The following is a 25,659-nucleotide window of genomic DNA, read 5'->3' as shown; positions in this document are numbered from 1 at the left end:
TTGCAGCACCTCATCCTGGAGCCCGCAAAGTCGTGTTCAATCAGACCGCTCATGCATGTCTTGCCGCTCTTCACAAGCGTGCAGACGCTGTGCCTAGGCAACAGCTTTAGCTGGCGTGGTGATGAGAAGCTACCGGACATGGACCTTAGCAGTCTCAGACACCTGCGGAGTGTCAACCTGACAGGCGCGGTGCCAAGCGCACTCTCGCTGCCGCCTGATGCAGAGTTGCATGTGAGCGCACGTTGGAGCTTGTGTGACCCAGTCTGGCTGAGCGTGCTGCCCCAATTGCGCACCTTCAGGTGCGAGTGGGGTGGAAATCTCGAGGAGCTGCCTGAATTGCTGCGAGTGCCCAGCGGCCTGACACTTGTGGCTTTGTCTATGACAGACCTCGGTTCTAGCAAGCAGCCCCTGCGCCTGTGCCACTTATGCGCAGATTTGATTATTGACATCTGCTGCCGACACGCATGGGTAGATCTGCGGGGTGGGATGTGGAAAGACCTGAGTATCTTCGCTACCAAGAGCCTGCAACTAGCTAGCCCGCTCCCAACCCTGTTGCAGTGCCCACAATTCTCCTTCTGCCACCCCTGTGAGCATGAAAGAAGAAAAATGCCCGCTTGCGTTGTGCCGCCTAGCATCTGGCAATATTGGCCAGGCGGGAGGAGGACATACCTGATGAAGCACGTGAAAGGCCAGCAAATATATTCCCAGGTTCAAACATGCAAATGCAGGGCCTGCATGAGGTGCCTGGTGGGCTCCGGGGCGATGCCACGCCATGGTTATATTGAAAAAGCTTAAGGGTCTCGTTTGATTTTAGCCATCGATCAGTCCAGAGTGGTGGCTTGCGATGACTCTCCAAGCTCCATTTTCCATGTTGTCAGGGCTATGGTTAGCACGAAAATGCTCACTGATATTAGGGTTATATATTGGTTCTGTTTGAGGGGTTGCTGGCATTTGGGCAATTGCCGTGTGCAGTCTATGAGGTGTATCCATGATATTGCCTTTAAAGGCAAATTTGTAAGTCTCGGTAAGTGTGGCACTTGCGGCACCTCAGGTGGCAGACTGCACGTTCACGCTGAACAACTCTTTGCCATTTTTCATGAATGTCAGCTCATTTTACGTATGGAACGCATGGGCACTGATATTGCACCTTTTGTCATTCCCTCTCACAAGATAGATATCGCTGCACACATAATACAAGAGCATCCACCATCGAGTGCGCGCAATACCATGCGAAGCATACCAAGCAAGCCACCTCTGCAAGCTTAACCTACACAAGTCCTGATCCTTGAGAGCTCCAGTCATCCTCACGTCTTGTATGCATCCCGGTTTTAAACACAATCATTGAGAGCTCATGTACTCTCGGCGACAGGAACGTCAGGATTGTCAATTGCCCCACACTCCACTAGACACTTCCCGCAAGCACCACAGATGCATTCGACGTTGTCAAAACTCACAGGTTGACATGGGGCAGGCCCTTTCCACATGCAAGCCCTGCCATTGGCCAATCCCTGATGCCCATCACAAGCCTCCAGAGCACGGGAAGAAACCCCCTTGAGTGCATGGTACTCAAGGTAGAAGTCTGGGCAGCATAGGATGCAGCGCAGAGAGCTGTAGGAGCTAGACAGCATCAGATTTTCCTCTGCCGTGATGCACAGGTGGCGCCATGCACCGCCCCACAGGTCCACCCAGGCATCCTGACAACTGATGAAGACTCTGGCAGCCTGCAGAAAGAGCTCGCCCAGATGCAGCGGTTCCCGATCGGAACCAATCTTATGCATCCGCAGGCATACCTGTGTAAGGCTGTTCGGCGCCTTCAAGACCCCAGGAATATGAGTCATCGAGCTGTCATGCCAAAAATCCCACAGAAAGGAGCGCAGCATTGGCAGCACGCCGACCCACACCCGGCGCTGCGCTTGAGAGTCTGTGTACACACCAGCATGAAGCGCTACTTCAGGCAGCAGTGACATCCTCGAGGGGGCAATGTCCACCAGCCTCACAATGCGCAAATGCTGGAGGGTGGTCAAGACAGACAGATCCGTGTGCGAGTATGCCTGATCGTTGCCGGACATGAACAGGGTCTGCAAGCCTGTGATGAGGGATAGATGGGAATACACCGGCAAAGGCGGAAATGCTAAGGGGTGGGACACGAAATGCAGCATCAAGTGCCGCAGATTCACCAGCGGTGGCAGTGCATGCAGCTCGTAGACGCATAGGCAGAGCGACCGGACGCTCATCGCATGTGCCGTCAGCCACGTCAGCAGCACACGGCAAGTAGCGGCATTTTCCCTTTCACTTTCTCTCAAATTCGCATTTGGGTCAATATCTTCCTCAGGTTCTTCATTGTCCAAGTCATCCCACTCAAGATACACTTGCATCAGCTCGGTGGCCCTTGGCTTTGCAGCCATGATTGCATGAGCAAGGTCCCTCCGTGCAGAGTTACTCAATTTGGGCACAATCAGGCTTAGCTTGTCTGCGTGGCGCCACCGTTTTGCCATCCAGCGTACACCTATATGACCATGGCTATTTGTTGGAATGGACAGCCCACCAGACAGCCTGAGCGGGCTAGCGCAGGCAGTAGGTACAGAACCATATGGCAAAGGCAATCAGGACGCTCTCACCATGGGAATGTATCAGATTTGCTGTGCTTCAATTTCATCTGCTCACCTGAGACACCCAGGTTGCTCTTTTGCGTAATCTTGACGGAGGACAGTTGAAGTTGCCAAGTGGTCCTGCACAAGCCTGACACCCTCGCCCAGTCTCGCACGTCCATAAAACCGGCCACCCTCTGCCAGATATCCTCTGTGAGGGTCCATGGAAAGGCTGAAGAACATCCATCCTGCACCCGCTCAAGATTAGAACACTAAAAAAATAGGATGTTCTCACACCGGTTCTAGAACTTTACTGTATGAGTGGATAGAGTAAGGCACTAACACCACTCAGAGAGATTCAATGAATCATACCAGTCTACTTACATCCATCAATGAATTTCGGTCTCGTATTCAAGTTCGTCGATTTGCACCACATTCTGGGATGCCTTTCACTATGGGCAAGCAGGCGAAGATTTAAAGCCTGTCTTCATGTAAATTACAAGTGTCCCTCACTTGAAAAATTCCTCTTTATTTTTGTCAGCTATAGTATCCTTATATGATTTCGAGCCATAATCAACATCTTGAAGTGTCGGCCAGTCCAAGGGATGCCAGCTGGACCAGTTGATGGGGAGCTGTCATGCAGTTTATGGATATGGCAACTTGCGGCGTCGGAAACAAGGTCTCCCCCTTGATTGACCTGCAGAAATTCGATCCAAGGGGCCCACAGCGTTTCCAGCATGGCTCGGCACTGTGACTTCGTGTTCGTGGTGGCCGTGACTTGCCTCCTACGGCTTGCTTTTGGGCAGGAGCAGATTCTGCTGCAGAACGCCAAGCAGAATAACCTGGTCGACATTCAGTTCTTTGCTGACAGCAACTTCCAGCAGACAAGGACGCCTTTTGCCTATTTCGACTTCCCTGCGATCCAGCAGGGTTCCTGCACACAGTGCGAGGACTTCCAAGTGTGCTCTAGCTATCTTTCTGTCCTTCTCAGCCTTGGACTGTAATTCATACTTGCCCTCATTTTACTTCTGGCGATCTGTCCTTAGATTTTTCGATCAGATCTGGAGCAGTGTGAGCAAAGAATGCTGCAAAATTCTGTCTGCCCCAAGGAAGTTGATTACCCAATGTCCTGGGATCAGGAGCTCCTCTCGAGACCGGATACTGATCCGTGACGGAAAGGCTTGAAATTGCACGGTTGCCCGCAGGATGCTCCACTTACATGGGGATCTGCTGTCATCGCCTACTCACCCACTGGAGGGGAGGTCATGAACCTGTACCAGGCTGCAGAGTGCAATGGAGAGCCCATGACAACTGGCGCCTCCGCCCCGGCCATGCCCTCAAACTTCCAGGCCAAGTCCTTCAAGCTCTGCCGCACAGGATGAGGGCACCCAGTTGAGCACCCTGACAGAGGTCAAAAGACAACAACCTAGCAGTGTCTGGAAGGATCCAGGCCTGCTGTGTGCAACGATTAAACTGTGGTTGGCAAGTGACATAGGTGGTGGAAACAGAGGCACTGCTAGAGCGCTGGGAGTTCCAAGTTGACTTATTAAAATTACAACATGGCAATTGCTAGTGTCGTCTAGCAGTCACAGCATCTTGCACAGTGCATTCAATGAAAGTTTCAATGGAAATGCTCCAGGTCAGCGTAATTCCAGAGTATCGTGTTCCTATATTACGTAAATATGTGCATTTCTTTCTGTCATGAACATGAGGCGTGTGGAAGTGCCATTCCAACAGTGTGCACACATATGTAAATCAGCTGTCTGCATGAGAATTCTTTGCTTTGAGGATTTCAGAAGTCCAGATGCTACAGTCACAGTGTCGCAGTTCGATTTCAATTCAGAGTCTCCTAGCAGATCCTGCTTGTTGAAAGCTTCTAGAAAAGCCACCCCTTATCTTCCAAGTAGATCAGCAATAACGCAGTCACCACAAGAGCACATGCTGAGCTCCAATGTGGCACCGGAATGGCTTCACAGACTCTTTCGACCAAAGAATTCCTTCAACATTGTGCACTCATGGGCGCACAAGCACAGGCTCAAGCTGCTCCGTGAGGCGCAGCAGGGCTTCATCTGAGCCACGGGGACCAATCAAGCCCAGCCCGACTGGGCACCCTTCAACTTTTGCCACCGGCAGGCTGACCTGCACTCAGACAGTGCTGACATCAGCTGTGCTGCATCATGTTGCCTCGAACCCTGTTACTCACAAGCAGCTCACTTCCACAATATCCTGACTGCTGGGACAAGAATGATGCATGCATGGCCTGCTTGGGGAACAGCACTGGCTGCTCAAGTTAAATTCTCAGATGTCCACAGATGACCAACAGGATGAAGTAGGCAGAGAGAGATAGCAAAAGATAGGAAAACAAACCTGAGGGAGGCCGCTGAGGCCAGCGATGCAGGTGAGGGAGATGAGACGCTTCCTGAAGGTATCTAAGTCCTGCTGAGGGGTGTTTAAGAAGGGGGCGGGGCCGGGTGCAGACGGCACCGCCAGAACACCATCCTCTCCCAGCAGTTGCTCCAGATGCTGTGTGATTCTGGCCCGGAGCTCATTTGCGCGAGCCACCTTCAGCAACATGAATTGTTTCTGTCACTGTCGAGAAAAGGCCCAAAAAACACTCGACCGGCGCGATCTGACCTTTTCGGTGAAAGGAGTACACCACGTACTCTCGCATCACAAGCAGCTTGTTCAATGCTGGGTCTAAATGGAATTTCATGCACCAGATTTCACACCATTTTGGAAGCTGCACAAAAGGGCAAGCACTTGAGCAGGCTAGTGGCTTCTCTGCTCTGCCCCAGCACAGCTCTGCTCCTCTCCAAAATGAGCTCAGAGCACCAGATTCTCTGTCATGAGATGCGAACAGCAGCGCACCTCCTCTGTAGTCAGCTGGGAGGCCATCTCGAAGCGCTCCTTGGTGCCTGGGCCCAGCTGCGGCTGAGCTGACTGGACCCACTCCCCCAGCGCTTCCCACACTTCCGCCCCTTGGGACACCCTGAAAACACAGCACGCTACTCACGCAAATATGTCGGTGAATACAATGTAGAATGATGTCCACTTGCGAGGCAGCCCTTCCTCTTATCCCTGGCGCTTGCTCTGCCTCGACATCTGCACATCTCTATTCCCGATGTAGAAGTCTGCCAGCATGCCAACAAGAACACAAACACATATCCTCTGCCTGTGCATTGACATGAGCCAACATGTCTTAGCACTTGCAAAGTGATCTGCCCGAGTTCAAATTTCAATTGAAGCAATAAGAAACAACCTGATCATCACCTGAAGATGTTGTTCCAATCAGCCAAGGGCCCCGCCCCTTCCACATCTGCTACTGTCACCTCCTGAGGCTCCCCAAGCAGGGCCTTCACCCCAGGGAGTCCCCTCTGAAAAGCCTGCATGCAGATCAGCCACAGATCAGCACATTCAAAGCCCTCTGAGCACGAAGCAGTCTTGGTCGTGCATGCAACAGGCAGACTAAATCTGTGATAAGAATCTAGGAAGACCAGGTCTATGAGGCCCACCCGAAAGATGGCTTCACTAGTGGCGTCATCAGCCAGATCAAATGCATCCTTGGCCACTAGCCATCGCTTGAACTGGACATCCGAGCGGGTCGCAGGGTCCAACAAAACATCCCCTGCTCTTCTCAGCAGCTCCGCGTTTCTGGCAAAGAAGCCACCTGCAGGGAACGAAACCCACCTGACTGCTTCGTTGAGCACACATCCATGCAAGTGACTGCAACCCTTTCTATTTTGGGGATGTCTCTTGGCTTTCGCATGATGTCAGGTGGCAAGTATTTTTTTCTTATAATGATGAGATTTTTTTTAATCATTATTACACGTTTTCCAGTCCTGAAGAACTAGGTAAGTCAAGCAACACCTGTATCATTGCTATCTAGTCTTCTCGATCTGCAGAGTGTGCAGAGAGAAGATGAGTGGGGTGCACACAGGACTCACCTGTGTCGTATGAGGCAGCCAGTGTGCATGCTCCTTCCAGTGACACCCTGCCATGAGTGGGTCTGATGCCCCACGCGCCACAGTAGCTGGCCGGAACTCGCACACTGCCGCCCGTGTCGCTGCCCAATGCAATGTCCACAGATTCATTGGCCACGGCCACCTTGTGAAGCATGAAAGATCAATTTGCCATTGCATGTCGGCATCAACCAGCTGTCACCGCCACATGCCGGCAAGCAGAGTTGTCTACAGATCAACCAATGCAGTGGATAACAGGCAGAAGATCTTTTAAGTGCCAGTTCTTACCACTGACCCGGATGACGAGCCCCCAGGGATGCGATCAGGGCAGGCTGGGTTGACGGGGGTGCCATAGTGAAAGTTTTCTCCATTCAGGCTGTACGCCAGCTCATCCATGTGTGTCTTGCCCACAAGGCTCGCTCCCGCTGATAGGAGGGCCTGCAGGCAAGTACTCCTCAGCAGTTTGGCAGTTGCTTGATGATTAGATTTTACTGATTGAAAATTAGCAGGTGTGAAGCTGCCTTCAGCTACAGGTGCGCGGAAGGGCTCCATGCATGGTTTCCATATATGTGCTTTATCCAGGTCAGCTGGGGTGCACCTGAACAGCAGGTGCTGTAGCTGTTGCAGGCTCATGTGTTTCCTTCCAAGTAGGATTTCCAAAGCCGGTCACATAGTTCTCGACCTGCAATGGGACAGTGTATGTCAAGACTGCTATCTCTCCGCCTGGAAATGTCTCAAAGCAATCTGTCCAGAATGTTGATCTGCATCTGCATCTGCATGACTGACTAGCGCATCAGAGGTTCATTTACTCTGCAATGAAGACTATGAGCCCCTGTAGCACAGGCGGTTGCATAAATCAACAGTAGAAGGCCCTCACGTCGTACAAGTCCTTGGCGGCAAAGGTCAGGCCCTGGAGGGGACCCTCAGCAGCACCAGTAATCTCTGGCCCATCTGGAAGAAAGGCATTGCTGCTGTCTCTGGACATGGCGCTCATTGCTCCTGATTTTTTGGCTGTAAGTAGTCCTTGGGGGTTCAGAGTCCTACAGAACAGACCTGTGCCAGGATATATACATCGAGACTCTGAGTTCCATTCCAATGCAGCAGCATTGGAGCACATGATCTGCGATCGATTGGAATGCCAAGCATTCCAGCGCAACATTCCAGCTCATCTGGGAACAATCGTATGTTTTCACCTTTCACTGAATAAGAGGATGCAGGCAGCGATGCTTCAGCTGGTGACCATTGCATGTGTCGAGCTGAACATGGCGTTCTGATGCTCGATGCAATATACCTCAGGCCACTGTTCATCATATCTGGACGGTCATGTCACTACAATACTTCTACAATTTGATTCTCAGTCAATAGTTGCTGGCACCTCTCGATATCACACAGGCATGTCTAGTAAGAGAGCATCTATCTGCCTCATAACTTAGGACTAAGAGGGGCGGTGCTTGTCATTGTAACAACAAATAATATTTGTGGATCCACATAGTTATTTCTAACAAAGCTGAACAGTATGCCGAGAGGTCAATTTGCATGCAGACCCGTTACGTAACGGGTCAAGTCCATCGTGGAGATCAAAGATGATTCAGATCTTGGCAGTTGTAAGTTTAAGTTGTTTTGCAATCTTAAATTCATTATCGTTTCTAGATGTGCTGATGATGGCTCTCCAAGGATAATTATGATGGGTGAGAAGTGACAACAGTTTCGGCGCGTCTCACTTATTGTCGCGTCTGGACTTCAGTGAGGAGGTCGGGACAATAAAGTACTGATACTGTTAGCAGTACTGTCCGCTCATCGCGTTGTCCGGCAGTGATCAATATGCCAGGTCCAAGGAAGGAAGAATTTGCAGGTATATTTCCTGATGGCTGGCTGACGCAGCCTCATTGACCAGATCCATTCCCTTCCAGACAATAAGATTTAAAAAAATAAACGATAAAGTGGGCTGAAAACAGAGCTGTTACTCGATTTAGTCATTATAATTGATAGTCAACCGTATCTGGCAGCTGGCTGGCTGGAGACCCGTGGTTTGATCTGCCTATCATCCCCATGTGCACGACCAGTCCATTTCCAATTGGCAATCCAACTTTGCTGAATTACTGAAACGGCAGGGAGCAGCAGCCAGCTTGGCGCCTTGTCGCCACAGCCAGACAGCCTAGCAGAAGCTGAGGTGCCTCTGCTTGGGCTGGAGGACAAGAGGATATGCAGAGCCTCCTGGCCGGTGACCGTGGCCATGCTGCTGTCTCTGCAGCTGGGCTGGGGTCTCTGGCTGACCCCAGCAGACTTTGCCAGGTGATCACTGTTCGTCACACCCTCTCCTTGCAGACATTATTGGGAGGTTGTGCCCCTCAATGCAAATGCAATGTGTCCTGTCTATTATAAGAAATGCTGCCAGGATGTAACATCTGGTTGCCTTGCAGGTTGGGCTGGCTGCCAGCTGGAGCTGCGATTGTGGTGCTGACACTGTCTACCATATACTCTGGACAGCTGCTGCTGCGCCTGTACCAGGCCGTGCCGGACGCCGTGCTCTTTGGGGACATCGGCGAGGCCGCCGCGGGATGCAGGGTAAAACCAGACACTTGCCCACCAGACTTTCAATTCACTGATGGCAGGTTGCCATGCGTATAGCTGCATCAGGCAGCTCTATAGTCGGCCCAATAGTGGTGAGGTGCTTGCCAATGTCAGGGCGCCAGGACATGGCCTGCCCAAATCAAAATGGCTCAGCAAAGCAGCAGTTGGGCTGCACGATACATAATAGCGTTCACAGATGTCAATAGGTGAAGAAAACACAGTCACATATGATTCATTGAATCCCTACGGGCAGACCATCTCTACTTGCATGGTGATGTGCTGATGTGTGCAGGGGCGCTCTCTGGTGTACTGGACAGTGTACTCTTTGGATGCAACTCGCTGCATCATTCTGCACCTGGCAGCCACTCAGTCGCTGCAGCATGCAGCCAACAGGTCCGACTGCCTCCTCTGTGGCGCCATCGTGGCTGTTATAGCCCTCATCCTCGGCCAGGCATGCCCCCCTTCCTTGCGTTGACGACCTCCTTTGCACTACCCACATGGTGGAGTGCATTTTGCTGCCTTGGAAAGGTTGGATTCTCTGCATCTGTAAAGTCTGCATGCTGTCATACTTCCTGTTCGGTTGAAGTTTGTTTCCTCAGGAGAACAGAACGTGTGTGATCAAGCATATTGACACGAGGATGAGTTCGCTCGTGCAGGTAAAATCGCTGGCGGACATGGGCTGGTTTCTGAGCATGGGAACAGCAGCGCAGCTGTTTGCATTGGTCATCGTTGTGGTGAAGCTGATCATGGTACCTCTGGACGGCGCCACCACAGAGCTCATCCACACCAACGATGCAGCTGTCTCCATCGTGGCCGTCATGAACCTGATCTTTGCGTGAGTCAAGATTTCTGCCATCCAGTCACTGCCTGGTTTTATGCATGCTACCGGTCCATCGTGTTTTTCTCAATATTCCACAGTCCTATACATTGCTTCTGCACCTCATGACTGTTTGCAGAGGCTTGCTACTGATCAGCACTGCATGGGCAGATAATTGCTATTCTGAAAAGCATGGGCCAGCAGCAGGGGAAAAACATTCAGATTAGAACCTAGGGTTGGCGTGCAGGTACGGAGGCCAATTTGCGTATGTGGAGATAATCAACTCCATGAAGAAGCCGGCGAGGTTCACGTCTGCGGTGGCGTTGTCAACCCCCATCATGTCGGTGGCGTACCTCTCTCTGGGCGTGATTGGCTACTGGTCGCGCGGCCGCGGCGTGCAGGAGATCATCATCTTTGGCACTGGCATGGATGTCTGGTCGCGCGTAGCTGCAGGCGCCATCCTCTTCCAGGCATGCGCCTTACTGGCTTCTTTCTTTGCGACAGTAACAAAACACTGTGGCACGCTCACGTGGCTGGCACAGACTACTGTGACAAGCAAGTGCCAATGTTGATAAGGCAATCAACATTCCGGCATGGTGATTGATAGGAGCATATGCGGAGCACAGATACATGTTAGATTGTCAGACTCTTGTCTAGATTGTGCGTTGCTTAATGGGTCCTAACTAGCTAAACGGCATTTGAGAGCCTAATGTTGAATAATCTTGTCCTGCAGGCGCTGGCGCAGTACCTGGTGAACCTGAACGTGTGGACGCACAACGTGCTCACCATCCTCGCGCGCAGAAAGGCGCTCCAGAGCTCTTCCCGCTGTAACGTGCAGCACGCAGGTGCGCTGCCTTCCCCCTTGCTTCCTCGCTTTCTACCCAAGTCTTGCCCTTTTCTGCTGTCTTTGTAAGGCTTGTGTACCAGTGCCAAAAGATCGGTTCTAAACTTACTAGAACAAAATCTGGAAAGGGAAAAGGCACCAAAAGACTGTTGTTGACAGATGTCGTGAAGCAGAGCATCCTTTGAATGTGCTGACAAGGCTGGCCTCTTTTTTCCAGCTGGTTTCCTTCTGTGTACTTTCTATGAGCGGCCATATTACTCCAGCTTGCTAAGCTGGGAGGGTATCTGCGGTTGCGCAGGCGACCACAGCCGACTGCCGTGGCTGCTGGCGTCGGCATGCATCATCGCTTACTCATTTGGCATCTCAGTTTCTCTCCCCTTCTTCAGCACGCTCGTGGGCCTGGTCACCAGCGTGACATACCTGACCTGCGCGTACACAATCCCCTGCTGGTTCACGCTGCGTCTGCTGGGCGACAGCATTAGTAAGGCTGAGTACGCGCTGTGCTGGGCGCTCGTGCCGCTGTCCCTTGTCTTCAGCTGCGTCGGCTTTGCCGCCTCGGTCATGGCCCTGCTTGATAATCTGGGTACCGGGGAGCTGTGAAAATGGACAGGAAAGCTATTTCTGGAGCAGTGAACCTGCCGTCAGCTTTGGGAGAGGGCGCTGAGAAAATTGAGCCTGCCTAGCATTGCACACCGCAGCTGCGGCTAGGGAAGGTTTCTGAGGTGTGAGCGGCGCTGTGTTGAGCCACTCTTTGCGTGTCGACACTCTTTTCTTGTGTTTGGCTGGCCAACTGGTGCCCCAAGACTAGAGGTTAGCTTGCTCGGGGAAGTGGCCTGATCTTAAACCTCTCTGCACTTTGTTACTAGATCTTAAAGTTGAGTGGGCTAGGGTAAATTTCATTCTGCTGCGGCTCATTGATTGATGCCAATAATGTCAATCTAGACGAACATTGCTTGAATAGATCTGAACGATAGGCCTTTCAGTCGACAACCTCAAACGCTACCTCGTTTGCTGCTGCCCATAGACTGAGCAGGTGACCGTGATTATGGGCTGCTTTGAGTGGGCATGTAACCCAGGATGGATTCATGGAGAAGAGAAATTTCGTTTTGTAAACATTGCTGGCATGAGTGCTGTGATCTCTGGCTCTGAGATGTACATGTGCTGCTACGGCTGCATGCAATATCAAGTGTGCGAGCCTGATTGCCGTAATGCTATGATTTAGAGCATGGGCACAGGTCGGCCATTGATAGTGGTTTAGTATTTTAAGCTTCTGTGCAACAGATTTTTGGCTCCTGGACGCAGCACTGTTTGAGTTCTGATGCGCTGATAAGGGCTGCGAAAGACTGTGTAATAACATCTGCAGAAAAGAGAAGAAAGTTATGCAATATGGGCATCAAGGCTTGCATCAGCACATGCGCCTCTGACACTTGCAATCCTTCTCATGCTCACCAGAAGAACTCAGATCCAAGCTCGCGCAGGCTTACAGGGTTGCTGTTTCGCACTTGCAAGTCGTGGCATTCAGGGTCATGCCACGAGTTTGACAGCACATTCAAATGCCTCCCAGGCAACAAGCAGTCGTAGTACAGGGAGTGTACAATTTGTAAGAGGACCTCTCTCCTCCCATGAAGGTCAACACACAAAGAAAGAACGCTTTTTGTACTTCAAGCAACCTACAATCTGCTGTGTCCTACGTTCCTAGCTACCTAATTCATGCATTTTGATGGCAATGCAACCACTCGCTGGTGGCATCACTTGCTGCTTGGGCTGCAGACAAGCAGATGTTCCCACCTCAAGAGCAAAATTCCACAAGACATGTGGACAATGGAGATTTCATGGGACGCAGAGTGCGCCAATTGGATGAGAATGGCAATGCATGTCCAACAGCATGACGCTAGCAATGCCACTTCAATGCAACAGGACGGCGCAAGGATACAGGCGTTCAATGCAGTAGTATGGATTCTATGCCTATCCTAACAGATGAAAAGTTCCAATCTGCGTTCATGCGTCCTCAAGAGTGGCTTCACAGTCTCTACGCATCTATCACTCCTCATCTTCTTTTTCCCAGCTCTCTACAGATGCTTGAATGCCGCTCACATCTGCTCCATTGGAGCTGGTATCAGCCGGGCCCTATTCTGACCGCTTGCCTTCCCTACCTAGCGCACACTCAATTGCATACCTCTGCTCGCTCTGGGTGAGGAAGATCTTGCTCTGCGGGGATGAGAACTACCTTGATTTCTTGGCCTCTAGGGCGGGCTCGCACCAAAATTCTCCATCTTTGCTGCTCTAGCTCATATGACCTCAGGATGATGCCTCTAAAGTGCAGTCAACTCCCACTCGCATGCACGCTCGGGGCATCTGCTGTGACTGCCTAAGGCTAGGGAACCTAACTGTTTGATCAAGCTCCCCGCTGAGGACAGGGGTGTCTATATCTTCATCTACTGAGATAAAGATCTCTCCCAGACCAGAGCAATACATACAGACTGAGTGCCCCCATGACCGAGCCAGGCCTGTCTTTGCATCCTGCCCTTCCTACCAGGTGCTTAATGAATAGCAGGTCAAGCTGGCGCCTTAGGGTCCAGTGGATTACATATAGAGCAAGTGATGGTATTTCTGCCCATGTCCTGTCCCTCAATGCTCAAATGTCTGGAGTGCCCCTTTGCCCGAGCCATGCCTGTCTTTTACGCATCCCTGCTATGCATGCTGTAATAGGGTGCCCCATCTAGAGGTCCTCTGGTTACTAATGACCAGAGGCACACTTGTAGACTTCTCTCTGCTGGGGCGGCCCTAGGGGGTGACGAAAGGGTCGCGCTCTCGCGGCTCGGGGTCTTCGTCCGGGCAGGCCATCATCTCGTGGCGCATGGTGATGTCTGTGAGGTGGTGGTAGGTGGCTGCGTTGGGCTGGCAGCCGTGCTTCATCGCCTGCGCCACCAGCTGCTCCGCTTCCTTGATACACGGATCCCCCTTCACGCGGCAGAACGACCTGTGGCAGCCATGCATGCTTCCTCAGCGCAGAATTTCACTGAGCACACAGTTGATCGGGTCTTGCTTGGGTCTGGCGAGTCCAACATGGGTAGCACTTTGGCAGCATTTGGATGCAGCTTGTCTGCATCCGCACCTTGCCTTCAGCAGGACAGCATATAACAATTTCAACAGCGGTAAACATCATCTAGACACAGGCAATGATGACCGCACATGTGCAATTTACGATTGTGGGGTGGCTTCTATCCTCCTGCGCACTGTTGTGCTGCAGGGCAGGCTTACGCATGCACTCGAAAACCGTCTGGAGGCAAATAGGGCAGCTTGGCGGTTTCACTGTAGTTCAAGGTTGTGACTCCCTGCTGTAGGAAGCACGGCCAAGGTAACCCCTTTCTTAGCTCGCACAGGTGTTGCACAATGGTGTGTTTTGTGTGAGCAAGCATGGGGGGGAGGGGGCAGCTATATATTGGGCTATGTCTGAGGGTAATCTGTGTGGCTCACTTCAGGAGGGCGTTGAGGGTATCAATGTCTGGCTGCACATCGCCAGTGTGCACCTGCTGCCATGCCTGCCCCACCAGGTCCACATCCCCATTCACCACCGCCTACAGCCCACAACCGAAGACCCTTCAAGCCCCTTAAAGTGAACTCCTTGAAGCCCCTGTGTTAGATACTGAACGCTAAGGCCCCTGCTTGACCTCTGGGTGGGGCAATCTCTTGCCTGCCATGGTGCGCATTTCAGCTGCATGCCCATATTGCCACTGTCCTGCGCTTGATTCTAAAACCAATGCGACATGATATGATCTGATCTGTAAATGTGAGATGCCATGCAGGGGTAGCTCGGTCTCGGGATACACTCCTGAGGTCAGCAAAACTTGCAGAAGTCCCTGAGGATGGCTTCTAGAGTGTTTGAGACTGAAATTGACAGGCGTCCTAGAATGCCCGTACACCATATGTGCGGTGCTCATGGCTGCAAACGCTTGGCGTCTGGTGTCAGAGGAGATCAGTCATCCCACCTCATGCAGGCGGTCATTGAAGGTGGCGAGCTTGCCGTTGCTCACTGCATCCTTCACCGTGGAGGACCCAGGAGGCTTCTTGGGCGCCAGGTCGCCATTGCTGGCCTGCAACACCTATTCCTGGAGGCTTTCAGAAAGCAGCAATCTCGCATGCAGACACGGTTGCTCATTCGACTTGCCTACATTTACTTTCGGTGCAAATAAGTCGTGATGGCCGAACTGGGCGCTGTCTGGCCAATGATAACAGTGGGCTATGCATGTGCTCATGCCACGGGTGGCTATCATGGGTTATATCCTCTATAGTAGAGAGTCTGCAGTGAGAGTGACTTTAGAAATTATTATTATTATTTTTCTGCCAAGATGCAAGGTGCCTCCTGCAGACAAGCTGCGGATAAAGGCTGCCACAATCCTACCAATGGTTAGACTTGCCAGATTCAAGCAAGACCCAATCAAACCGTGGGTACGGCGCTCAGTATTTATGCCGTCCCCCGCCAGCCGGGGCCTAAATATACCAGTACGGTATTTGGTGGGTGACACTGTTTGACTGAGGGCACATGCCAGCACATGCATGCCGGCACAGCGCACCTGGCTGCAGGTGAAGCCATGCTCATCAGGGGCAGGGGGCGCTGGAGTGCCCGCGGCAAAGGGGCTGAATGTCTCGGCCAGTTTGTCACCGGTGATCATCAGCATGGACCCCGGTGACGCCACATCCCCAGACATCAGCAATCTGCGGAATACAGAAAGTGCATTACACTCACCTGTGGAAAGAGCTCGAGAGAGATGTCCTACCCACAGGAGAGATGCATTGCTTCAGCCTGACACGCCTGAAGGATGATCTTCTCCTGCCTCTGACTTCTTCTCTCGCCCCAGGAAATTGAGATGTGTAGGTTCTGCTGTGCGCTTAGCCATGTACCACATCAGCCTAGGCAGGTGCCTGGCCTCGATTGTTGTGATGTACAGGAAAGACATGCAAAGGCAGAACATCGGAGACAGCACGTGGGGGCGGTGAGTCACCCTGACAGCTTTGTGCGGCAGACAGTCATGTCGCGCGAGTCTTCAGAGGAGCAGGGTGACATGTTTGCTCTGGGCTCCAAAAATGATCCTGCAGGCCAGCAATTCCTTGTGAACGCAGTGCTCCTGCCGAGGTGGCCCCACTTTTGCAAGTTACCATTGGAGAATTGCATCAGTGCCATGAACATCACAGAGTAAGGTGCCAATTTAACAGCCTTCAATTTGCCCTGGCCACACAATAGATGTTTTTGCTTCCTTAGCAAGAAAGTTGTGACATGTACCATGGGAACCAAAATGTTGCATGCTCTGGTGCACAGCACAGCTTTGATTTAACATGTTAACATTAATACGGCGGGCATTGCACCAGTGGATGACAACTCAAAGGCGGTGAATTTCACTGGGAGAACATGTGTCAGTCGGCGCACCTCCTGATGAGGTGCTTGAAGATGTACAATGCTGCCCCCGCTGCATCTCCATCTGCCACTGCAGCACCTGCGATGTGCCGCCAGCCACACCGCCATGCTGCACCTGCTGCAGCCATGCATAGTCCTTTGATGACTTGATTCCCTTGCCTACGACATAAAATGCAAGATACAATTTACTGTTTCTGAGCTGCACAGAAATACCTCCTTTCAAACATGCAGCAACACAGCCGCGAGGCAACAGTCTTTTTGCAGACTGCGTACAAGGAGCAGATCCCATGCAAAGCTTGGCAGATGTCTCTATTCTGCATGAGTAGCAGCTTGTGAGCCGTGAACGTTGAAGTACATACAGTAGGGGTATACCAGCTGCGTGAAGCTGCCTGAGACGCGCGTGCCGTCTATTGTCGCGTCCAGAGTGGACATCTCCATCACAGCATGCAGCCTACCCAGCCGAGTCGGCTGAACATCAATCTGCATCGGCGAGCACCCGGGAGCCTGCGCATAACCCCCATCCAACACCTCAGCCAATGAGCGCACTTCACTTACTGTCCACGACTCTTGCGCTGCCCTGCCGAGTGATAGGACTGCAGGCTCTCATTTGATGCACAAGTTCTCAAGAATGTGTGGACTGAGCGCCGCATGCCTTTCTGCCATTTCAGGGGTCTGCAGGCTCTCAAATTGAGTCTCAAATGCTGCACAAGCATGAATTGACAGTGAGCTACCTGCCAGGCGCTCCCTGGGCTTTGCAGCATCCCAGGCCCTGCTCTGCTCACTTCCATCATCGGGCTGCGCTGAGGCCGCTGCTGCTCTTCTGATGCCGGGCCCCGGCCGCCGCAGCTGTGGCCGCCGCACCGGGCCCGGCCGCGCGCGCGGCCGCCGTCCTTCGCATACGCCGTTCCCTCCACCACCGTGCGCATGGCCGCATGATTTGCATACCTTGGGACATTCTCGCCGGCCGCCACAAACTCCCCGGCATGCTCCTCCTTCCCTGAGGGCTGCTTCTGCCACGGCTGTCTGGCGGGGTTGGGTGTGTCGCAGCCGCCCGGTGAACACACCCCGCTGATATGCCGGCCGAGCGGCTGCATGTCGGGGTCGGCGGCGCCGGCATGCATCACGGGGCTCTGGGTGGACTGCCTCGCCGCCCGCCGCAGCCGCTGCAGCGACGCTGGCCACAGCAGCTGTGCGTGCCTGGCCTGAGGAGTTACGTCACTTCCTCCGCCGCTGCCGCACACCTCCATCGCTTCTACTGCCCCGCCGCTGCCCGGCCGCATCTGCTGCGCCGCTTCCTGGTTCACGTGCCCGCGCTGGCGCTGATGATCCTGGTTTGGCGTGCTGGCCTCCGGCAGGGGGCTCGCCGCAGCTGCAGTGGGGGAGTCTTGCAGCAGGTGCGCGTCCGGGAGGCTGGTGCTGAAGCGCTGCACGCCGGCGGCCAGCGGGCCGTGCTCGCCGAACGCGAACGGCTCGGCATCGGCCTCCGGCCGCCGCCGCGCGCCAAAATAGAACGCCGCCTGGAATGCCGGGCGCCGCGCGGCCACGCTGGCAAAATCGGTAGAGCAGGAGTCCGGCATGAGGGGATCCACCGGGGGGCCCCCGGCAATGGGGAAGTCGCAGGATTGTGCCTTCACCTCTCCATAGCTCGCGCCGCTCTGATCCCGGGCTGCGCCGCTGCCGCCGCGGCCGGAGGTGCCCGGCTGCGCGCACTGCTGCTGCGTGTCGCTGGCGCCCGCGTGGATGGCTGCAAAAGGGTCGCAGGTGAAGCCGCGCTGCATGGCTGCTGTCGCATCATGCCCCCTTGGCGCTTCTAGGATCACGCCTGCTGAAGATGGCCTGCGCGCGACCTGCCCGGCCGCGCAGTCTCTGTGCGCCTCGAGCGGCGGAACGCTGCGCGGGTGCTTATCCCGTGGGGCGCTGCCCACATCTTTGCGCAAATTGAAGCCCTGAATGTGGCAAAAGACTTTGTATTAGTGGCCTGAGCCTCGTGTTCTGCGGCAATTGATGGCTTCTGTGTACAGAGATTGTGATGGGCATTCACTGCGGCATGCAAGGCTCTTCAGAGCGCCAGCTGGCATCTCTGTTCCATTCCCCATGTCAAACCCTATTAGAGGCGTGATTGACCAGTAGGAGCATTTGCGCGACACAACTAATAGAAAGGATGCACTCCGATAAGTCAAATATTCCTGTAGTGGTGCGGTGAGCACACACCTGTGCGCATTCTCCTCCTAGATTCCCGCCATGCGCAGGCTCGGCAGCGCTCCGGGACGGAAAAGTTCCATGCATACCAGCATGGGAGAAAACGTCCAGGTTGACCGCTATGAAGCGCGGCTTCAGATCTTGCTGCTGTTGCGAGTCTTTGCCTGTGTCCGACATTCACCAATCTCAGGCATTCCGCAATAAAAACGTAGGTGGCAAATGGAACCTACCAACGCTTATTTGTGCATTTCTACCATTAGACATGATATTGTCAATATTAGCGTATTCGTAGCATTGGAAACGCCCTGAACACTGGCCCATGGAAGTCATGCTGGCGAGGCAAGAACGCCTGGTGTCTCATCTAAAAGGACGCTACCATGCTGATGAGATTGCTGAGATTCGTCTACGTCTGGCAGTGAATGGTCGTATGTGCTCCTCTTCTTCTTCTTGTCCCGAGGCGCTGTCCATGGAGAGTGCTTCTCCTTTATGCCCCTCTGTTCAGGTGTTCTCTCCAGGACGCTGGGCTTTGGCAGCTTCATCATGCAGTCAAATAATGCTCCCAAAGACTACTGGCAGCAGAGAGTGCCCCCTAACAACCCACTCCCAAAAGATCATCTGACGTTTGGCAATTTGAGATTTCCCAGGAAGGGGGAGGGAAGAACCGTGGCCGTCTACGGGCAATGTCCCAATATTGGCGGTGCCGCCTCTTCCATTCTGTTTCTTCCTTCTGTCTTTTGAGACACTTCAGACTTGTATAAGCTGCGCCCATCACTGCATGCAGATGAATTCTCAGTGATGGCCCGATACACCAGGAACAATCGTAATTAAATCGATCATTTCAGATTGAATTTCCGGTGCCGGTGTCCAGAGACATTGCTGGCGTCCCCACCTCTATGCATGGTGCCATCTTGCTTAAGGAGTTGAATCAGCAGACCCTTGATTGTGTGTGGTGGCGGCGCATTATCAAGTTCTGGAACAATTTGGCTGCCTTGCCTGCAAATAATTTTCACAGGCAAGTGGCCCTTGATGATTGTTGGGATGCCATAACCCGTAATGTTAAGAATTGGGCTTGGGCCTTCATGCGGGGCTTGCGCCGGATTGGGTATGAGTTTGTTATTCGGTTTGACACCCTTGTTCCTGTGGAAGTTGATGCTGTGATGCAGCTGCTAGATGCGCAAGCACTGCAGGTTTGGGATGACATTGACATTTGCCCTAGGACCTGCCCGTCCAGCAATGCCACCTTGTGTACATATCACAGATGGTTTGCTAGGCCAGCTTGTGTGCGCCACCCTTGCCAGCTCTTACAGCAGCCTTTGAGTGCCCGTTGCTTGCGTATACTGTTGAAGTTCAGGATGGGTTGTCATAGTCTGCCCAATGTCTCGGGCCGCTGGGCAAGGATTCCCCGGCCCCAGCGTTTGTGCATGCGTTGTGCCCAGCAGGTTATTGGGGATGAGCGCCACCTTGTGTTTGAGTGCCCTGCCTTGCAATCTGGTCGGGACAGATATCCTGGGCTGTTTGGTGCAGCCATTGTGACGATGCAGCAATTCATGTGGCAGTTGGACATTGTTGGTGTTGCACATTTTGTGATGGATTGTTTTGATTATTTGGATGCTGCCAGTTCATCCAATCAGCCCTAGGCGGCTGGAGTGATGTAATCTTCCTTCCTTCCTTCCTTCCTTCCAGAGGGCACTTGCAGTCCCTCATGCTTGCGCGCTGTGTGCGCACAAAGTATGCATGTGTCCAAAGCCCTCAAAGTTGGCTGCAATAACGGGCATCTAGGATAACCATGCATCCGTGTGTAAATGACATTAAGTAGAGGACTGCCTGAGCACATGCAGAGTGTACACATCCATGTCATATGTGTGTTCATGAATCAGCTGCAGCGCAACAACCGTTACATTGCCAATGAGATCTACTGGACATACTATGTCAGTAACTTCAGTAAACTGGGCTTTCCTTACACTTGACAAGCAGTCAAAATTGACAGACAAGACTACGTGTACCCCAGGCTTTGCCCACAGATGAGTACACGCCTTTGCATTCAACTTGATTCAAGTCCTTCCAAATGCCCATAAGGGCAGCAGTCAAAGTTCATCATGGTGTTGGCAGCTTGCTGCAAGTCCATGCGCAGCACACGATGAAAGGCCACACATGCAAAACCTTGTCAGATCTAGAGAGTCAATACCATTCAAAATCAGCTTCTCCAATAATGGTGACCACTGCATGGCACGAGGAATATGACTTGGACACACAACTGGCAATATAATAAAACCTTTCATATCCCTTTCTGTGGAAGCCTCTCGGCTGCTCTGCACAGGTCCTCATGGACAATTCCAAGCCCCACCTTTGATCCTCCTTGTGTAAGCAGCCGAACGCCAGAAAGACGCGCCAAATCGCAAGTGTTGTCCAAGGAACAGCACATATTATGGACCTGGACCATGACCATTGTTTCCTCTCTCTGAAGTCCAACAGGCCTCTTGAAGGTTTCAGCCCTTGGAGGCTGGCTGTGAGCACAGAAAGCTGGAAGAAGAGAGTCCAAATAAATATGCATGGCCCGGTAAAATCCTGAAGGGTGGGATCCCCCGTTAAAAGTCCTGCAATAATTCCATCGACAGGCCAAAACCTGCTGACCGCCCAAGGCTGGCAGTTTACGGCAGCCACGACAGGCAGACAACCAATCTCAGCTCGGCGAGGAGATTGGTGTGTTCTTCACCACCACATGTCATCTTGCTTGCCATAAGCGCCTACCGGCTTCATTTTATAGCTCATAGCCGCCATGCAGACACTGTACAAAGATAGACCCTTTGAAGCCCCAACAAGCCCAGTTTGTCAATCAGGTGAGAGCATCATCCATCAGGTGAGAAAACCTCCCTGTCATTAGTCAAATCCCATCCTCGTATCATAGACCCCGGAAGTCTATACCGCGTCATTCTTTTGAGCAGTGATGTCTATCGGTCACATGAAACAAGCTCCAATGGCGGAGGAAGGTGCCTCTCAGCCAGCAGCTGCTGCTGAAGGCATAAGTACAGCGAAGGCACCCACAAAGTTCCTGCAAAGGATGCCTTGTTGGCAGCAGAAAAGGCTTCCTGCTGTCGGTAAAGGCTTTCACTATGGTGACAGTCCTCAAAAGAAAGTGCCGCGCTAGTGGTGGTACATAAGAGAAAAGAGAGAGACTCCCGCTTGTTGGCATGTGCAGCCCTGTGTCCTACGCTGCACTCATCACAATACATGACAGTGCTGCTTTCTTCTAAGTCATATCCCCCCTTGGTAGCGTGATTTCCCCGGTGCCACCTCTTAAAGGCACTGCTGTGCCGATGGCTGCCAGCTAACTCAGGCTCTCAGGGCAGGTTGAACATGACTTTAATGGCGCGTGTCTCAGCAGAGCGCGCGGCGCAGTCGAATGCAGCTGCCACGTCCTCTGGGCTGAAGCCAAAGCGGTGAGTTATGAGCGGCATCACATCCACCTTCTTGCTGGCCATCAGGTTGAGGCACAGCGGGTACTGCGAATCACCACTGACACCCACGTCAGCCACTACCCACAGGCCATGTTGATCAGTACTAAGTAGAGCAGTGTTAGGGCAGCTGGAGGCCTCCAAACACAATTGTCAGCAGCCAGCCATAGACCATGATGCTGGACAGAAAAGCAGGACCCCTGAAGGCCTGCAGAAACATAAGAGAGCAAAGGAGCACAAATTTCCTTCCTTCAGCACAAGGCATAGCTTTCATGGAAGATGCTGAATGCGGAAATAATTGGGCTGTGTTGTACTGTTGTGAGAGGCTTGATGGTGATGACAGAACATGCAGGAGGACCATAGGCAGGAGCTGACCGTGTTGGCGTAGCGGAAGGAGCCCATGAGGTCGATCTCCTTGCAGTTGATGGTGGACAGGGGCAGGTGCGCATGATCGCAGCCCATGCCCACCGAGATGACCTTGCCTCCCGAGATCACAGAGTAGATTGAGGCCTGCGCCCCACGAAATCCCCAGAACATTGGACACAGAGGCCAACACACCGTCTGAGGAGAAGTGCTTGGGCCAAATTGAACAGCCTCCGAGCAAGTGTGCACTACCACATGTATGGCATATTATAATTGCTTCACAGATGCCAGAGCATCACAATCTTATGTCATGATGCCACACGCAAAAACTTGCAGCCCCACCTGCAAGTTCTCGTGTCACATCACGGCAGAAGAAATTGATGCAGGCCTCTCTACGTATCATTCAACCCGTCTACAAAGAGCAGCAGTCAGCGCGATGGGTGCAGCACAGTATATAAGGGAGGAATAGGGGATGCTGCACCTGCAGAGTGGGCTCAAAGCCGGCGCAGTCGATGACAATGTCAGGTCCGTTGGGCGGCAGGGCGGCGCGCATCCAGGTGGCAACTTCCTGCGGCGCGGCGTCGCGGTCGGGGTTAAGCGCCACGTCAGCGCCCAGCTTCATGGCCAGGTCCAGATTGTCGCGCTTGATGTCCGTGATTGCCACCGCGTCCGCGCCAAACGCCTTCACTGCCATCAGCGTCATCAGCCCTGCAGTTGGCACCATGCACGACTTGTTAGGATATCTGTGCATGCTGACGAGCGCGCTTAACACGCACTGCAGCATGTGAGTGGCTTGCGCAGCACCCGCTGCCCCATGACGAATCTACCATAAGTTCAGGATCACCGTCTTCATGTGTTTTTGAAGCCTGTCTTTGTCATGCTTCAAAGAATCCGTTGAAGAAACTGCCAAGCAGCCACTGTGTACTCAGAGCAGATGGTGAAGAGTGTGCATTCATGTCATCGCAAGAGCACCACAGAGCATTCGCTGACATTGCCCAGTGATGCAGAAAGACAAGGGGCGCGCACCAATGGGGCCGGCGCCCATGATGGCGACAGTCTTGCCGGGAGAGACGCCGGCGCGGCGCACAGCATGCACGCCCACAGACAGCGGTTCCACCATCGCGCCCTCCTCGTGTGTCAGGTGCTCTGGCAAACGGAAGCAGAAGTCTGCTGGGTGGTCCACGAACTGCAGCATAACACCGCCAACAATCGGCCGACACTCATGGTTTCACAGCCACTTAGAAGACATTGCCCACAACACAAAGTGCAGTATCTTTCAGGGGATGGGACTATACACAGGTTCTCAATGTACCCAGCAGGGATTTGATTGATAGCGTGGACGATGCTAAGCTTGTCATGAAATTGAGATTGAATGTCGAGCAGTTCACCTGTGCAAGGGAGCCGTGGTGTGGCGGAGTGGCAAAGAAGCGGATGTCTGGGTCAAGGTTGTATCTTCCTTCCCTGCAGACACAGGCAGAAAATCAGCTTCATTGCGGCAAAGGATGGCGCGCGCGCAAGAGGGTGAGAACAGTAGCGATCAGACAGTGGTGTTGGCACAAGTGCATTGATCAAAAGGGTGACATTCCAAATGCACATAGGTCTTGAACTCTAGCTGAGCACCACTTGCTTCCTATATCACTAGACAGCGCGACTCACCTACAGGCAGGGTTGGACCAACAGGGCACCCCTGGCTCTAAAGCAACACGATCTCCCACTTTTAATCGCGTCACATCATCGCCAACCTCCACAACAGTCCTGCATCAGCTCTGCAATGGTCAGGGTACGTAATCTGGTGACGACCTTAATGAGGGTAACAGCACGCAGAAACTCTCCGTAGAATCAAAGAAACGCACGACAACAAACGGTTTTGAATGGTTGACTGCACAATGTAATCTCTGCAAGTCACAGGCCAGTGAGGATATTCTCATGAGATATCAATCACAAAGCCGTACAGACTCACCCAGCAGACTCGTGACCGATCACCATGGGATCCGTCAGCACAAAATCCGCTATGCGACCCTGCATGACACATAGGGGCACCAGTCAACAACTCGCCTTTTGGGGGGGATGGTTGGGATCCCTCTTCCTTGGCAAGGTCATAAACACGGACACACAGGCAAGGCACGCGGGGCGTTGACAGTCCTTCACATGGAAGGCCTGAACAGACTGTTATGTAGCGCCAGCTCCCTGGGCACAGACGGCTACCCTTGTTCAAAAGGAAAATATCGTCTCGGCAGTCAGGGCAAACCCACGAGCACACCGGACGGTCATCCAATTCAGTATATCTGGATACATGCCTCATTAAATTTCACTTCAAGACTATGCAGCGGGTCCATCAGCTGAGGGTCAGAAAGACGAGCAAAGATGGTTTCACCTTTCGCCAGTAGTGAACGTCGCTCCCACAAATTCCCACGGCCTTGATCTCCACCCTCACATTCCCCGGAGGTGTTCTGTCTGGCAGGGGGAAGTTTTCGAAGCGCATGTCGTTCACGCCGTGAAGCACAGCCGCAGAGTTGGTCCATGGTGCGGGCTCTGGGACCAGGACGTCAGAGATTTCAGGAACGACGGCTGGGGCGGCTGCAAATTGCCGCAATCCCAGCAATCCCCGCTTACCGACGGAGGTCAACGCTTGCCGCAACATCATGTTGCTATCTCATGAATGCTGCCGTTTCTGTTTGCACGGGATGTCCTGTGCGTAGGACATTGCGCTGTGTGAATGTTGCCTGTTCAGGTGCATGGCTTCCACCACTGCAGCTGCTGCCATTTGGCAGAGCTAGCTAACTTTGAATGTGTCAAGGCACTCCCAAGTGAAGTCCCGTGAAGCCCTGTTATGAAGTTCCTCAAGCCAGCTCAGTCACACAGACCAGAGCGGGAATCCCAGTGTAGTTGATCACGATGCATCATGCATGGCTGAGTCAGCGGTACGGTACCGGCCAGTGACTGCCAGTGACTGTGAAGAAACCTATGACCGGGTCACAGTGATCAGGCATGCTGCCGTCTTGATGCCTGATAGCAGTGCGCACTCAAAGACTCATGTGCATGGTGGTGATCTTGTGCGTACTCACACAGGGCTTCTGATGCGGTAGCTAGTCATGACCGCCTAAAGCTATTCTTTATGAGTTGTCCTAACACTTACATCTTGCCCACATTTATGCCATGGCATTTGCACTGCTGTCATGTTTGAACTTCTAGATCCCTATCGCGCTGCAGCTCCATGCCCCACATGGATCCCATTGTACATTGCTAATCGCCTTCGTTGCTAAATGACTTCACCTCATAACCGTCATACACTTCCGCTGGTTTCATTCAGACACTTAATAATACACAAGTGCAGGCTTTGTCCAGCTACTGGGCCCTTGAAACAGCACCAGCTTGCACGAAAAGGCACAAAGTCCATACTGCAGCCAAGGGACCCCAAAATGTACAAATAGCAAAGCAGATCCGAGTGTACAA

At 52.8% G+C, this 25,659-nt stretch overlaps 5 protein-coding genes across 5 annotated transcripts; 2 read left to right on the top strand and 3 right to left on the bottom strand.

Annotated features, from left to right (window-relative positions):
• Positions 1–3,325: 3,325 nt before the first annotated feature.
• Positions 3,326–3,970, top strand: COCSUDRAFT_42308 (hypothetical protein; the record flags this gene model as incomplete). The annotated part of the gene is made up of 2 exons (XM_005647138.1): positions 3,326–3,547; positions 3,794–3,970. The coding sequence occupies 2 exons, from the start codon at positions 3,326–3,328 to the stop codon at positions 3,968–3,970; spliced, it is 399 nt and encodes a 132-aa protein (XP_005647195.1).
• A 631-nt stretch (positions 3,971–4,601) lies between these two features.
• Positions 4,602–7,532, bottom strand: COCSUDRAFT_16119 (amidase; the record flags this gene model as incomplete). Its single annotated transcript, XM_005647137.1, has 8 exons — positions 4,602–4,727; positions 4,956–5,150; positions 5,457–5,596; positions 6,001–6,255; positions 6,533–6,692; positions 6,836–6,985; positions 7,146–7,229; positions 7,425–7,532. 8 exons carry the CDS (start codon positions 7,530–7,532, stop codon positions 4,602–4,604), a joined length of 1,218 nt encoding a protein of 405 aa, XP_005647194.1.
• Positions 7,533–8,753: 1,221 nt separating this feature from the next.
• COCSUDRAFT_16076 (hypothetical protein) lies at positions 8,754–11,379 on the top strand (the record flags this gene model as incomplete). Its single annotated transcript, XM_005647136.1, has 7 exons — positions 8,754–8,839; positions 8,968–9,112; positions 9,411–9,545; positions 9,742–9,953; positions 10,183–10,378; positions 10,639–10,767; positions 11,059–11,379. Coding segments are annotated over 7 exons (1,224 nt in total), but the record flags the coding sequence as incomplete, so codon positions are not given.
• A 2,184-nt stretch (positions 11,380–13,563) lies between these two features.
• COCSUDRAFT_63790 (hypothetical protein) lies at positions 13,564–18,568 on the bottom strand (the record flags this gene model as incomplete). The annotated part of the gene is made up of 9 exons (XM_005647135.1): positions 13,564–13,759; positions 14,257–14,357; positions 14,769–14,873; positions 15,354–15,495; positions 15,783–15,870; positions 16,205–16,310; positions 16,565–16,696; positions 16,924–18,138; positions 18,404–18,568. The coding sequence occupies 9 exons, from the start codon at positions 18,566–18,568 to the stop codon at positions 13,564–13,566; spliced, it is 2,250 nt and encodes a 749-aa protein (XP_005647192.1).
• A 2,530-nt stretch (positions 18,569–21,098) lies between these two features.
• Positions 21,099–24,688, bottom strand: COCSUDRAFT_53616 (sorbitol related enzyme; the record flags this gene model as incomplete). The annotated part of the gene is made up of 8 exons (XM_005647134.1): positions 21,099–21,891; positions 22,219–22,353; positions 22,688–22,914; positions 23,233–23,392; positions 23,595–23,667; positions 23,863–23,961; positions 24,167–24,225; positions 24,581–24,688. The coding sequence occupies 8 exons, from the start codon at positions 24,686–24,688 to the stop codon at positions 21,730–21,732; spliced, it is 1,023 nt and encodes a 340-aa protein (XP_005647191.1). The 3' UTR covers positions 21,099–21,729.
• Positions 24,689–25,659: the final 971 nt, after the last annotated feature.

This window comes from Coccomyxa subellipsoidea (genome assembly GCF_000258705.1).
Source record: "Coccomyxa subellipsoidea C-169, whole genome shotgun sequence".
NCBI classification, from domain to species: domain Eukaryota; kingdom Viridiplantae; phylum Chlorophyta; class Trebouxiophyceae; family Coccomyxaceae; genus Coccomyxa; species Coccomyxa subellipsoidea.
This window is presented reverse-complemented; position numbering and strand designations above follow the sequence as displayed.